This window comes from Solanum tuberosum, unplaced genomic scaffold (assembly GCF_000226075.1).
Source record: "Solanum tuberosum cultivar DM 1-3 516 R44 unplaced genomic scaffold, SolTub_3.0 scf00047, whole genome shotgun sequence".
NCBI classification, from domain to species: Eukaryota; Viridiplantae; Streptophyta; class Magnoliopsida; order Solanales; family Solanaceae; genus Solanum; species Solanum tuberosum.
This window is the reverse complement of record NW_006238973.1, coordinates 2161710-2174335: the sequence shown is the minus strand read 5'-3', so window position 1 is coordinate 2174335 and position 12626 is coordinate 2161710. Positions and strand designations below refer to the sequence as shown.

The window sequence follows — 12626 nt, the reverse complement described above, 5'->3', positions numbered from 1 at the left end:
TGGAGGGAGAGAAACGAGAGATGTTTTGAGAATAGGAACAACAACTTGCAGGAAGTAAAGCTTAAGTGTATTTTGTTGTTCTGCTTTTGGTGTACAAATGTCTACTCCAATGAAACTGAGTCAATCATAGATGTTTTAGGATCCATTTAGATTTGGTTCAGTTTTTGGATAGATTTTACTCCTTTCTGCTTTTGTAAATATGGTTTTTCAGTACTACCTAAGTACTAAATGAAATACAAATGTTACTAGTTTCAAAAAAAAAAACAATTTTCCTAACTGTTCAGGAGAGAAGCAACCAACAAAATAACACTTGTGTCTGATAAATTTTCCCCGTAAACAAGACTCTCTAACCCCTTAGGGATACAATATGATGCTACCAAGTGAGAAGAAAGGAGCCTCAACTTATAGAAATCCAAAAAATTTCCTCCAAGGAAAGGATTAGCCAAAGAAGAGAGGTTTATAAATTCTTTTTAGGAGAAGAAAAAAATCAAATATGATAAATGTGTTACCCTTCCTTCAAAGAAAAGGAAAACCCAACTATGGTAAGAAAACCAGGAGAAACACCTAAAATTTCTCCCCCTTGGACAGATTTTTCTAACAAAAATATTGATCTGGCTTCTTCACATTAATCTACAACAGGTTGAATGTCCATCTCCTCCACAAAAACCATTGTTAGAGAATCATAAAGTTATATGTTTGCTTGTATATAATATTCTAGCTGATTTCTAGGGATTTAACATCTAGTTACCTTAGTTAGCCGTTTCTTTATCTGTATTTAAATCATAGTATTCTTTGGATAATAGACAAGTAATTCTCCTAAACTACCTTGTTCAGTAGCATGGTATCAGAGCATAGTAGCTCTTGGGTTTGTTTTCTGGAGTGTCGAATCTATGGTCTATAGAGCCTTCCACCGTGACTATCAAACAAATGTTTGAGTACCTACTTCTTTGCAGTATGACTTGCTATCCAGCTTATTAAGACCCAAATTCTTATACCTGAATTCTTTTGAAGGAACACTTACAATGTAATTTCTTATATTTATTTGATGAAGGGAAAATTTTCTATACTACATCTAAGTGCCAACACAAACTATTATCAACTCTGTATAAGAAACTCAATCAACCATCAAATATAAGACTTAAGCAATAAGTATGTCGAATACCTTCGGACAAGATGGCTCTTCACCCAGCCTTTTCATAGAATCTGGTCTGCCAATGAAATTGACATATCTAGTAATTGACTCACGGAGGTCACTAGAATCACAAAGTATATGACTGTGGAAGCTTTGACGTACTGCAACAACTGCAAAGGTATTGTTGTTTACAGAAATTGATCTCAGATCAGTCAACTGGCCAGGCTTCAGTTTTGGGTACACAGAGTACAGATAAGATGTGATCAAATAATCAAGGACAGCATCTCCAAGAAACTCCAATCTCTGTTAAATAAAATCAAATGTTCAAAGAGAGAAGTTGCTGTAAGGGTAGTCCTAGCTCGCCTTACGCAACACCGATAAAGGTTTCAGAAAAAAGTAGGTTATTTAAGAAGAGCAATTTCATACCTGATAGCAACCCCCTCCATGCCTGTTATAAGATGGATGTATGAATGCCTGAATGAGCAAACCCTTATGGATGAAAGAATAACCTAATAAATGTTCAATGCCAAGAACATCTATTTCAGCAGCAAGTGGCATAAAGACTTTGCTTGCAGAGCAGATACTTTTTAGTTGTGGTTCTTTGAAATCTGTATGGATACCAATCCATTTTAGAAATGCAATTGCTGCTTTGAAGCCACTGTCCACTACAAAAGCACCAACAAGGGCTTCAACTATATCAGCAATTGTTTTCTTACGCAACCAGTGATGACATTTGCTACACCTAACTTCAGTCTTTGCACCATCTGTCCCGCTACCACATAGACCATGTATTTTTTTTTCTGTTTGCTTGTTACAGGTTACAGGACACGGACGGCCTACTACATAGAAGTGGTTGGGTTCAAATGATTGATCACGTATATATGCCTGAGACACAGAAAAATGTAGAGATTCAAGCCAATTGAGTCAAGTATAAACATCTTAAATCACAGCATCCCTTTCCAAAGCATTAAAATGAATTGTTTAGTGACCTTTTACTTTTGGTGTATCCATTCTATTCCCAAGGATCTGGGGGACATCACCCTATTCTTAGATAGTTTATGAGGGAGATAGGTGTTTAGTTTCTTTTTGGTAAACCCTCTATACTTTTGATGTAATTACTACAGGAGTTCACTATTGGTGTACTTCTATGTTTATAATACCAGTTAACTTTCTCAAAAAAAATAAAGTCGCATTAAAGTAGTATTTTATGACTCCCTTTCCTCATGTTAAACCACAGTTGCCTCTGATATCTAAAACTTCATTTGAGATATGCAGTTTCATCTTATATTCATGATTTCATATTTACGTTCAATCATTGATATACAAAATACTGTCATAGTTATCACAAAAAGTAAACAGAAAGCAGAACTGTCTAACTTGAGAATCCAACAACATAGCTCATTACAAATAGAGGGAGTTATTTTAGAATGGTGAGTATGTTTTATGTTTTATGGCTTGCTCTTGAAAACATTCAGATATTTGCGAGGACATCATACTATGACAGTATGAGTAAAACATTTCTTCATGCTAGCAAAAGGAAATGTCAGCTATGGCGGAATATTAAGGAGCATCAAGACGACATCAGACAAACTTAGAAGGATTGTTTCAATGATGAAAAACAAAAAAGCATTCATTACCAGCTAATTAAATATTAAAAGAACGTAATGTGTTGTTGAAGTGTGTGACCATCTCATCTAAAAGCTTGAGCTGTTAGAGAGAGCACATTTTTATTATTTAATGTATTCTCAACACACCCCTTCACATGTGGGCCTGATTCCTTTTCATGGGCCAAGCACGTGGAAATTCTTTTTGATATGTGTGGTGTGAGATTCAATCACTATCAGCTTTGATGCCATGTTGAAGTGTGCGATCTTCGCATCTAAGACCTTAAGCTGTTAGAGAGAGCACACTTTTATTATTAATTGTATTCTCAACATGTGTTAACAGCAATGTCTCTCCATCCAGCATTGAAGGCTTCTGGCAGGATAACGACGGCTCTATCCACACCCTTGAGGGATAAAATACTCATGTACCTTCCATGAGCATTAAATTACCTTGTTCCAAAGTACTCTGCTATCTGGTCCTTTGTCCTCCATCTTCTCACAAGATTCTTGTTGTTAGTTGAGGCTTCTTTCAGAATAACACATATCCACTCCATCACCTTTTTTTTTTTTTTTTTTGATAACCGAGAAATCACTCCATCACCTTTTTGCTGAGAGTTATTCTTCTCATCATGTTTCTGCTTCTCTCCACCCAGACTTCCTCGCTGGAAATCCATCTAGTGATGTCAAAAGACTTGAAACCAGCTGTAAAATAGATCCTGTTCTCCCCCATTTTTGTTGAAAGGACTGAAAAGATGAAGAAAGAAAGCTATCGCAGAAGGAGATAGCTATAGAGTCTTGGAAGAGGTTGGTGGTTCTCAGGCAACCCACCGGAAAGATTCTCTCTCCTAAAAAGTAGGAGAGAGAGTTTTGGGGGAATGTGCCTGAGAGCATTTTATTTCCAAATATTGTTCATGTGTATGGGGGCTAGGAGGACTAAAAGATAAAAATATCAATATGTTTTATAAGTAAATGTGTGTGGAGATTTGGGACAGAGGAATATGCTGTGTTGATAAAGTTGCTAGTGGAAAAATATGGGGGCTTTGAGGAATAAAGATATCACTATGCCTTATGAATGTGGAGGAACATTTTGAAGGGATGGGAAGAGTTCGGCATTTTTGAGTATTTCAAGGTAGGGAGTAAACTTTGGGGGCACAAGTAGAAACAATATTTTGAGACTTGCATATCAATTTCATGTCAAAAAGAGATGACAGTCCAGAGAGTCCAGATGATACAAAATGGAGAAGTTCTTTTGGGTATGTGAGGTTTACGAGGAATTCCTAATTGAGTTGCTTCACAAACAAGGAATTCCGCAGGATAACCATGATATTTAGAGGTGGGGAGCAGGGAACAATGGGGAATTTTCTGTTAATCTTTCTATAGAAGTTTTTGGTTTAGGAGGAGATTGCATTTCCACATAATTCGATTTGGAAACCTAATGTTCCCAAAAGGTGTGTTTCTTTACTTGGCTAGCTAGCTACAAGAGGGGTGATATAGATGTTTCCCATTTCCTTCTTCATTGTTTGGTAACCTCAAGGTTATGATGGAAAACTTTGTGTTGGTTTGGATTTTGGAATGACTTCTGAGGCCAGGCATCCCGAAGGAGCTCATGTTCAGTTGGAATAATGGTAGGAGGAATTGTTGTAGGGGGAAGAGAAGACACATGGCTTGGAATGTTTCTCCACTAGCACTTACGTAGGCCATATAGAGAGAAAGAAATAGGAGACCTTTTGAAAGTGTAGAGATGAATCTTGCTCAACTGAGAAATAGTTTTATCCCTTATTTCCTTTTGGTGCACCCATGAAATTATTTTATGTATAGAAGATTGGGTGGTCCAACTTGTTTAATATGCTTTACATGAGCGGAGGTTCTATCGGAAACCTCTTTACCCTTACCAGGTAAGGTAAGTCTACGTACACTCCATCCTCCCAGGCCCACTTGTGGGATTTCACGGGGTATGTTGTTGTATAGAAGATTGGGTGGCATTTGTAGAAAACCATATCTTTCTGTAGGTTTTTTCTACATTTTGAATAACTTCTTGTATATGGGTGATTTTGTGCCCAGACAATAAAATATCTTATCAAAAAAGTGTGCAGGTTCCGAGAACAATAGCATCCCTTTCCAAAGCACTAAAATGAACTGTTTAGTGACCTTTTACTTTTGGTGTATCCATACTATTCCCAAGGATCCGGGGGATTATGAGGGAGATAGGTGTTTAGATTCTTTTGACAAACCCTCTATACTTTTGATGTAATTACTACAGGAGTTCACTATTGGTGTACTTCTTTGTTTATAATACCACTTAACTTTCTCAAAAAAATAAAGTGTGCAGGAGCAACAAGTTTGTTGTTCCAGACACTTAGGAAATCCCCTATTTTACTTGGTTGAATAGGAGATCATCGAATCTTATACTCCCTTATTCCCAATTTTATATGATAATATTTCTGTTTTTTTTTTTTTATCTCAAAAAAAATATTTAACCCCTTCCATTTTTAACCCATGAATGTATCAGATGTTTACTCCCTTTGTCCCATTCCATTTTACGTTTATTGACTAGACAAATTTTAATTAGTTAATTTAACTTGTTTATTATATATATTAGTTACAATGGAGAAAATATCAAATTTGTTTGATACAATGACGAATTATTTGAGGCCTCATAAATGACAAATTATTTGGGGCCTCATAGTAATCAACAGAGATGATTTTTTCTTTTTCCCCATAAGCTTCAACAAAGAAATAATTCTATTTCTGCTCTTTTATTTGTTTTAGGGATGTGAGATGAGAGAGCCACACAGGCATCTGTGTTTGTGCTAAGTAATGGTTTAAATAGACACCTCAGTAAATGCACTTTCTCACATGAAATAATGTTAAACTTTGCAATAAGTCAAAAGCCATATTTTGAAACAAGAAAAAAGCAAGCCTTTTCTTATCTCAACATAAACAATGTGCTGTCACATCACTGAAGAAGTCGGTCCATATCTAGCCTTTGGAGTTCAGCACCATTTACCTGTAAATTGTTTCTGATTGCTACCATGTACAGATTGGAATTGTTCACAGCGTTTGAGCGCTTTCTAGTTAACTGTCCTTCGTCAAAGGCATCGTGCAAAAGAAAAAGATGTCTCCCAACAGCAAACTTGAGAAATGCATCACCAAGCACTTCAAGCCTTTCAAGAGAAAAGGACTCATGGCAGTTCTCTGTAGTGAGTGCTTCAAGAACCTGGTCCGGTTTCAGACAATCAATAGTAAACTAGGTATTGTATCTGGCATTATTCATAAGCTATGAACAAATGATACATGCAAACAGATGTGTTTTGATTGAGAGGACATATTACTAAGTATGGAAGAATCCCTTACATGATCTATTGCTACCTCCCTTCCCTCAGGGAAAGAAGCAGATAGACAGCCCTTCAGTTCAATAGCGACAAGTAAGCTTTCAAGGCGATGCATGATTGATGGTAACAATGATAATGAGCTCCCAATATCTTTGGAAAACCCAATTATCTTGAGCTGGCAAATTTCAGGAGGTAGTTCAACAAAGTGCTCCTCTTTATCACGCAACTCTGCGATAGGGGGCCAAAGGAGAGTGTCATTCATTGCAAAATAATACACCACCTAAGTAATTGTGTCTCAAAATAATACACACAGCAGAAAATGATCTTACTTCCGATGAGAGAATATAATCTGATATTCTGAACATGCGGTAAGTTAAATCAAAGTAGAAAACCCTTCATCTAGCCATAGATTGTCAAAATAAAGTATTTAAAACAGACGAAGTTCGTAAGATAATTATATAATCATGGACATTGTCGCCCTTGCGCTCTAACCTAGAAATGGTGCTTATCATTTTCTCACGTCATGTCTTGGAGAAGCTTAGTCCCAAAAGATTTATTAAAGTTTTGGAAGAAGACAGAGACGCTTCTCTTGGAGCTGCTCGGAACATAATTACAAGCTTAGTCCTAAATCCTTTTTGCTTTATGAATTAATTACAAGCTCCTAAAAATAAAAAGAGTTACAATTTCAAGCTCTTCTTCTCCAACTTTATTTTTATTAAAAAATATAACTTATACTGTCTCCTTTAATTGAGTGTAATTTTATTTTTATGTTGATTTAAAATTTGTGTTGTTTGTAATTTACATGCTTGAATCTACTCCTATGTTCACAAATTTCATCTAGTAGGTAAATGAATCTCCCCAACTCATAAAAATAAATTATTTATACAATTAAGCATTATTAGGGTTAAAGCTCTAAACTTGCCTTTGAGTTTTGATAAGAAAGAACATTGTTAACACAAATAAACAGAAAAAGATAGAACTTTGTCAACATTCAACCGTTTAATGTCAATGATACTTGCCTTTGAGTTCTATCGTAGAATTTGTTGTTTCTTTGTTTTCATAGCAGAAGCACATTGGTTTTTGCTTCTAAAAAAATTAAAAGCTATGCTTCAACATGAATCAAAGTAACCACCCCTCCCCCCAATTGCATCACAAGTCTTTTGAGTTTTGCAATATAAACAGCTCAGTTATGCAGCTTGAACTATAAACAATTACCTGAATAGCCTTTCTTCCGTAGTAAGTTTTCCAAACAGAAGAGCTGCTTTGCTTTTATAAGTGGTTGATCAGGGTATAAAAGATGGACAGAGGAACTGTAGAAGAGATTTCACCCATTAGAAAATACATGATACACATTCTGTAGAAATGATCATATCTTCAAATAGATGCAAAATATGTTTTTCTTCAGAAGAAAAAATATTATTAAGCAAATTGCAAAGGAAGAGGACAGATATTCTCAACAAGTAACATCGGAAGATAATAAAACAAATATATCTCTAAACAAGAAGAGCATACCAGTCCCTTAGGAGGTCAGTTACTGTATCTTAAAAAATATCTGAGTTACACATGCAATGAAAAGAAACGTATGCTTTCCCAAATTAAAGCCGGTTCTATGCTTCTTAAACAAGAACAAACATACATCAATACCAGCAAGTTCCCAAACAAGTTACTGCTGGTATATCCCACATTAATTAATTTATTCACCTTACCAAAAAGGAAAAAGGAAGTTACATCAATAAAAGTCAACTCTGTTTATTACTCGAGATTCACAATAAGAATAAAATAGACATATAGTCACTAACCATAATACATATTGACAGGGAAAAAAAGAGAACTTCCAAATGCATGTAAGGAAATGGTTCAATTGGTTCTTCAGCAGCAATTTGTAGATGCTAATTAACCTATCAAAAACTTTTTAAACTTCCCTTCTATTTGCATCTAATTTGTAAGTTTTCTCCCTTTTTCTGACTGAGGTTGGCAATGGAGAAAATAGGGCTCATCTTCCACTTTATTAATACTTGAATTTCTAGTCTGGTTTACAGTAAAATAAGATTCTCCAGGCAGAAAAAAAGCAGCTTCACATAAGTATGCAGGTAGAATCAGCAAACAAACAGGGAAGCCAGTTGGTAAGCAAAGAAGAAATAAGAAAGTCATTTCTACTTACATATCATAGTAGTGTTCGACGTGGTTTTTAGAATCTTTATAAATGCTGTATGCATTTTTGTCTTTAACAACATCGGATATGAAGAAAAATGCATCCTTGCATGGAACATATACCAAACTATTGGCAACATCATGTACGCTTTTGGAACCATTGGCAAGTTGCAACTGCTCTTCGAATTTAGACATCTTATTATTGCTTGTACATACTGAAGTTCCAAAAATTGGTGATGACAAGCATCTTCTGACAAGCTCCCAGTCCACAGAGATTTTATTATGCCCAAACAAATTGACAGGAAGCAATAGGTAAAACTTTGAAGCTGAGTCGACAAAATCCTTTTTTTCTAAAGACACAAATTCTGAAATGAACTCAGAGCGGTCAAGAATGATCTTGAGGAACATTCTCTGGAATTTCTCTGCTAGTTGTATCTGCTAAAAGAAAGTAATCAAAATATTGAAGAGAGCCTTTCCGTTTAAAATAGAAGAGGGTCAAGTAGTTAAAGTGTTAAACCTCATTGTTCTCAAAACTAGTAGCTCCTGACGGAATAAGCTCTGTCTTCACAGATCTACCTCGAGCCAAGTTGAGATCAAGTTTCATTCTCTCAGCCTCTTGGGGAAGAGGTGCTTTCAGAAATAGGCCAAACTTCTTATACACCCTATCATTAGGGAAGGGAAAAAATCTTATGTAGTACGAGTTAAGGCAAACAGGATTCTCTGTCTCAGTCCATGGTTCTTTAAGGGAAGCAGGAACAATCATCTCATGGAGCTCTTCCCGTGCATCTTCGCCTGTGACATCAACATTACAATAATGACAACGAGCAAAATAACACAAAGCACATTGAAGATGTTTTTATTAGAATAGTACTCCCTAACCTTCACAGCATTCCAAGTCAGAAAAATCGGGGACCAGGTCTTCATCTTCGTCTGCTTGATCAGGCAAAAGATAATCAGTGAGTGCTCCAAGTTCATGCAAGCTCTTGCAGGCTCTTAAACAAGCATCTTTCTTAGCTGCTTCTATAGAAGATTGAGGAGCACTGACAATTTGATGCATTGCAGCGTTTGAAGGTAAAATTAATTTGCAAATAGTTCCATCTATGTCATCAAAGTAATAGAACTGCGGCTTGGGGCAGAAATACCTACAAAACAAGCAAAACGAAAAGAAAAGAGATCATGTAAAACCATGAAGATAAAGTTCCAAATGCAAAAGCCACAAATAAGAAATATAGAACAGTAAATTGTAACTACGAAAAAAGAAACATAAATATTTAGTGAAATTCAGCACAAGATTATACTCGTCGCGTGGAAGCTTGGAACAATAATGGTGAAGCAATGAAATGCTTGATGCAGAACTGATGGTTGCACCAGTCATATCTACTTTGTATATATTTTCCTGAAAATCTGCCACTGTTGTGAGAGATTTTCTGGAAGAGATTTCATCATTCATCTGAGCTTCACTTCTTGTAAAATGCTCGATTAAATCAAGCTCCCTTTGGTTACCTCTGCAAAGAGGTTTATGTCAGAGATATTGCTCTGATGAACTTGACTGGTAAGAAGGTACAGAAAACAAAACTTTAGAGATACCTATCAACCAAAAATGCATATTCAGACTTTGGCATGCGGGCACGCCCTCTAGACTGTATAAAACTGGCAACAGTTTCAGGAAGATCAAATCGTATAACAAGGCAGCATGTCTGGATATCAAGTCCTTCCTCGCCAACTTTGGTTGCAATCAATAAATTGAGCTGTCAAATTGAGCAAAGGATATGCAACCAATCTCATACTAAACTATCAGAGATAGAAACAAACATAAACTTGGAGTCACCCTCCCAGAGGTCCTCTAGCTAAGAGAATTTAGCGTGCGGAGAAAAAATCTAGCAAAGAACCATTACCTCACCAGAACGAAACTTATTGAGAATGATATTTGTATTTTTTCGTGACATACTCTTCAATCCCGAGTGGACTCCTACAAGAAACCCGCACTTCCAAGAAGATAAAACTTTCAGATGCTGAAGAATATACGAAAGGGACCTTGCAGTCACGATCCTATTAACGAATATTATGCATTTCATATCTGGTTGTACCCTGAAAATAAAGAGAGGGAGAATCAACTTGCAGAATATGAAGTTGATTCGATTTCCTTAGCGACTGAATTAACAATGAAGAAGAAACATACAAACATGACAACAAACAAACTGAAACAATTTTATTGTACGTAATGGGTAAAGGTATGATATGACAGCAAAAACATATGTTACTGACTTCAAACAAGATCTTATCATTTCTATTGGATAAAGGTACATTATGACGGCAAAAGATCACCACTAACCATGCTTGTTAAGAATAAAGTTTTAGGGGAAGAAATATGAACAAAAGCTAAGTTTTTGAAAGATTTAGTTTCAGATGGTACCACTATAATGGACAGCAAATGCACAGAGGCTAGCTAGCTGGTTGAATGTATAAATATGAACACTTGCAGTCAATACACTAATTTCATATGTCTCCATCAAGACCTTATTCTGGTGCTTTTTAAGAGTCATTGAGGCCAAATGCAGAGAGGCTAGCTAGCTGGTAGGCCCAAAAATATGAATAGTTGATTCAAGGCATTAATTCTATACTTCTCCATAGAGGCCCCAGTGTGGTGTTCTTTAAGGAGTCATTTGATAGGGTGTATAAAAGTAATGCGAAATAGAGTGTATTAGTAATGATTGTATTAGTTATGCTTGCATTAATTATGCAGAGATATCTCTTATGCATTGTTTGGTTTTGTGTATTAACCAAACAATTAGGTCTTTATTTACAAAGATACCCTCCACAAATATGGTGGAAAAGATGTAAAAAGGTTTTGAGGGGAAATTAGGTCTTTAACCATGCTAATGCATGCATTAAACCCCCTTGCATTACTAATACCATGGATTTTCATGTATTAGAGCCCATTTGGATTGGCTTAAAAAAAGTAGCTTTTAAGTCAAAAATGAAAAGTCAAACTTAAATGACTTTTAAGTCAAAAATAAAAGTTGGGGAGGCCTACTTTTGGTTTTTAACTTATTTTAAGTCATTTTAAACTTATTTTAAGTTATTTTTAACCTTGCCAAACACTTCCTAACTTATTGTAAGTTATTTTTATATTTGTTAAACACTTCCAAAAGTCAAAAACTGACTTAAAAGTAGGTTTGACCAACTTTTAAGCCAATCCAAACACCCTCTTAGTAATACACACCTCAATACACAATATACATAGGTTGAAAAAGTGTACCAAACAAGATGCTACAAATACACAAAGCTAATGCATGCATTGTTTTTTCTAATACACTCTACCAAACGACCCGTAAGTGTATTTGAGAGTAAATGCACAAGAGGCTAACTAGCTTCTCTGGTCCATTAATACATAAAATTGTACTCAAGCCATTAATTCCATATTTCTCATAATAGGCCCTACACTATGCTCTGTAAGAGCTACAATGTTAAGAATAAAATCACGTTGCAAGTAGAAAGATCTTTTGCTTCAAACATATTTTGATAGATTAAAGGAATTAACAGCTGCTGCCAGAGTGACTTTCTGATAATATCTGCTAACTGATCATCTAGTAAGCAAAACATGCTGTGATGCACCCGTTTCAATCTTTTGTCGAATGAATTGACAACCTACTATTATATGATTCATTTTTACACGAAATGCAGCCTGATTGTCACAAATCGATTTAATTGATGCATCTCTTTCATACCTTAACTCTTTGAGAAGTTTTATTGAAGCAAGATGGAAATTTTGAGACTATGTTTGAAGATGGCAATCAAAAGAATATAAAGTTTTTCATCAGAAAAATATATCCCTTTTCGCTAAAGGAATATTATCTATGCTTCCATTTTTTACTGTATATTTACATGTGTAAAAAGTGAAGCTGGCACGGTCCTTTTAAAGTTTTTTTCCCTGATTTCTACACTATTGCTACTTTACCAGATATTAACCTTGAATCAGCTAAAGGAGTACATGGGTGGAATATCACTTTTAGAAGATTATTACATGATTGGGAATTGGAAAGAGTCGTGGACTTGTTCAAGACCTTGGAATCTTTCCAAGGCTTCAAAGAATCTGAGGATACGTTGTGTGGGAAATCTGAAAGTGATGGAGTCTACACTGTCAAATCTACAACTTCCAGATTACTCAAAATGCACAATTTGACCGGTGGCCATGGAAGTTCATCTGGAAGACTAAGGCCCCTTACAAAGTCTTATGTTTTTCTTGGCTTGTATCAAGAGAAGCATGTCTCACTCAAGAAAACTTAAGACGAAGGGGATTTCATCTATGCTCTAGATGTTGTATGTGTGGTGCAGCCAGAGAAAACAATAGCCATCTGTTTCTACATTGTCCTATAACTGGACAATTGTGGCGACTTTTTTTGAACT

At 35.7% G+C, this 12626-nt stretch overlaps 1 protein-coding gene across 5 annotated transcripts in view; it reads right to left on the bottom strand.

The window, feature by feature from the left end:
• LOC102601788 (dicer-like protein 4) overlaps positions 1–12626 on the bottom strand; it is a 44322-nt gene that overhangs the window by 15782 nt on the left and 15914 nt on the right. For 4 of the 5 annotated variants that reach the window (XR_001473040.1, XM_006343628.2, XM_015307058.1 and 1 more), the window contains exons 11-21: positions 10115–10307; positions 9807–9967; positions 9518–9724; positions 9099–9361; positions 8737–9011; positions 8230–8657; positions 7284–7378; positions 6091–6296; positions 5744–5953; positions 1559–2017; positions 1163–1435 (exon numbers count right to left, since the gene is read on the bottom strand). Coding sequence is in view for 4 of the 5 variants with exons in the window: in XM_006343628.2 (XP_006343690.1) it covers positions 1163–1435; positions 1559–2017; positions 5744–5953; positions 6091–6296; positions 7284–7378; positions 8230–8657; positions 8737–9011; positions 9099–9361; positions 9518–9724; positions 9807–9967; positions 10115–10307 (2770 nt within the window). In the remaining variant the exon portion in view is untranslated. The remainder of the gene's footprint in view (positions 1–1162; positions 1436–1558; positions 2018–5743; positions 5954–6090; positions 6297–7283; positions 7379–8229; positions 8658–8736; positions 9012–9098; positions 9362–9517; positions 9725–9806; positions 9968–10114; positions 10308–12626) is intronic. The other variant, XM_006343629.2, reaches the window with a different exon arrangement.